This window comes from Gekko japonicus, unplaced genomic scaffold (assembly GCF_001447785.1).
Source record: "Gekko japonicus isolate JY-2015 unplaced genomic scaffold, Gekko_japonicus_V1.1 scaffold398, whole genome shotgun sequence".
NCBI lineage: Eukaryota > Metazoa > Chordata > Lepidosauria > Squamata > Gekkonidae > Gekko > Gekko japonicus.
In genome coordinates this window covers 673,478-675,892 of record NW_015164676.1, presented here as the reverse complement: position 1 = coordinate 675,892, position 2,415 = coordinate 673,478, and the positions used below count along the sequence as shown (strand labels likewise).

The 2,415-nt window shown below is 56.2% G+C and overlaps 1 protein-coding gene across 1 annotated transcript in view; it reads right to left on the bottom strand.

Moving 5' to 3' along the window:
* Nucleotides 1-2,023, bottom strand: part of LOC107108762 (probable cation-transporting ATPase 13A5) — a 61,823-nt gene extending 59,800 nt beyond the window's left edge. Inside the window, exon 1 of the mRNA XM_015409279.1 lies at nt 1,961-2,023. Within this exon, the coding sequence (XP_015264765.1) occupies nt 1,961-2,023 (63 nt within the window). The remainder of the gene's footprint in view (nt 1-1,960) is intronic.
* Nucleotides 2,024-2,415: the final 392 nt, after the last annotated feature.

The window sequence follows — 2,415 nt, the reverse complement described above, 5'->3', positions numbered from 1 at the left end:
TTGAGCTTCTAGGATCGTAGTTTTAAATAGTTTCCAAGCTTCCCCAATGGTTTTGACCTTTTCTACTTTTCCTTTCAGTTTCCTCCCCACATGTCCCCTCATATCAGAGAAGTTACCCTTTTTAAAGTTAAAAGTGGTTGTGTGAGTCTTTTTGGCCAATTCCCTATTTATACAAATGTTGAACTCAACAACATTATGATCACTGTTCCCAAGCGGTGCAATCACTTTTACATCTCTCACCAGGTCTTGAGTGTTACTGAGGACCAAATCAAGGATCGCCTCTCCCCTGGTAGGTTCCGTGACTCTCTTCCCAGGGGCCTTCTCTTTCCCAGGCTAAACATACTCAACTCTTTCAGCCTTTCCTCATGAGACTTGGACTCCAACCCTCTCACCATCCCGGTTGCCCTCTTCTGGACACGCCCATCTAGTCCAGCCGCCAGTGCAGGATCAGCCTAGTCTTCTCTTCCCAGGGGCCTTCTCTTTCCCAGGCTAAACATACTCAACTCTTTCAGCCTTTCCTCATGAGACTTGGACTCCAACCCTCTCACCATCCCGGTTGCCCTCTTCTGGACACGCCCATCTAGTCCAGCCGCCAGTGCAGGATCAGCCTAGAGTATCCCTGACAAGTGTTTGTCCAGACGCTGCTTACAGACTGCCAGGGAGGGGGAGCTCACCAACTCCCCAGGCAGCCCATTCCACTGCTGAACAACCCTTACTATAAAACAGTTTTTCCTAAAATCCAGCTGGTACCTTCCCACCCTTAATTTAAACCCCTTCATGCGAGTCCTCTCCCCTGCTGCCCACAGGAGCAGCTCCCTGCCCTCCTCCAAGGGACAGGCCTTCAAAGACTTCAAGAGAGCCATCCGGTCCCCCCTCAGCCACCTCTTCTCCAAACTGAACATTCCCCAGTCCCCCCTCAGCCTTTCCTCGGAGGGCTTCTTGGTCTCCAGCCCCCCCCCCTCATCATCCTCCTCGCTCAACTCTGCACCCACTCCACTCTGTCCACATCCTTTTGGAAGTGAGGCCTCCAGAACTGCACACAAGACTCCAGGTGCTGCCTGACTAATGCAGGGTACAGCGGGACCCTGACGTCTCGCTATTTAAATGTTATGCCTCCATTGATACACCCCAAGACTGCATTAGCCTTTTTTGTCGCCACATCACACTGGCTGTTCATATTTAACTTTCGGTCCACCCGTACCCCAAAGATCCTGTTCACATACACTGCTACTCGGAAGTGTATCCCCTATCTAATATGCCTGGTCCTCATTTTCCAGATGTTTCCAGATGCTCACCCAAAGCACAAGCAGCAACTCTTCCCTGACCCTGCCAGCTCCTGGCACTGCCCTGGCCCGGTCCTTCCTCCTTAGCTCTCCGGAACCTGTTCCCTGCAGCTAATCCGCTCACCCGGGCCTTGCCCCCTCCCCTGCAGGAATCCAGCCTGCAGGCAGGGCCCAGGCGGGATCCGATCCCTCCCCCCCCCTCTTGGGTCTCCTCTGGTCCTCCCGTGTTTCCCGTTGTCCTCCTCTCCATTTCCATGTTTAGATCGCAGGGCCCTCGGGCTGTCCGTCTCATTCCCCGCAGAGTGCCAGGGACTTCGGTGGGACAATACAAAGACAGAAGTGGCCCCGTTCACCTCCCTCGACTGGTCCCACTGAGAATGTGCCCGGCCCCTTTGGAGAAGGCCAGGAGCCCTCTTCTGACCTTGTGGCGGCCCTGAACACCAGGCCTCACAGAGAACTCCTTGAACCAGATGGGCGGCGGGAGAGGCGGGTGAGGATTTGCCAGAGAACTTCAAGGCCAGCAGCTTCCCCCCCAGCTGGTTTCCGAGCCCCTTCTGCCTGGCTCAGGGCTCTGCAGCCCAGCTAGGACCAGAAGAAGACGTCCTGCTAGAGAGACCCCCAGCCAGAAGCCTCACCCCGGGGGGGGGCGTGGGGGGGCAGGAGGGAGGCCGACTTACCGTCTCATCCTCCTTCCCCTCATTGAGCAGGGCACGGTGATTCACTTGGAGCTTTGTCTCCATCCAGCCTGGCAGATGCGCTCACTCTTGGAGGGATGAGCAGACAGGCCACTGCTGCCTGTGACTTGAACTCGGGCCAGGAGATAACTTTTCTTCCCCCGGGTGGGGCCGGCTGCCTTTAAGAGCTGCGGAGTCTTCCCCGTGTGGGGCCGGCTGCCTTTAAGAGCTGCGAAGCGTGCACCCGCCTCCTCCTTGTGAAAGCCAGAGTGGCAGGAACCTGCTGAGCCTCTTTGGCTCACTTATGCAAGTCCCTCTTTGCATTCCCTTCCTGGTTCACCCTAGAGCCCTCCCGGTCAGGGACTGCTGTGGCGAGCACAGGTGGTGATGGTGTGTGTGGGGGGAGATTTGCAAACACCCCTCCTCTCCCCAAGATCTGCACAGGAGCCTGAAATGCC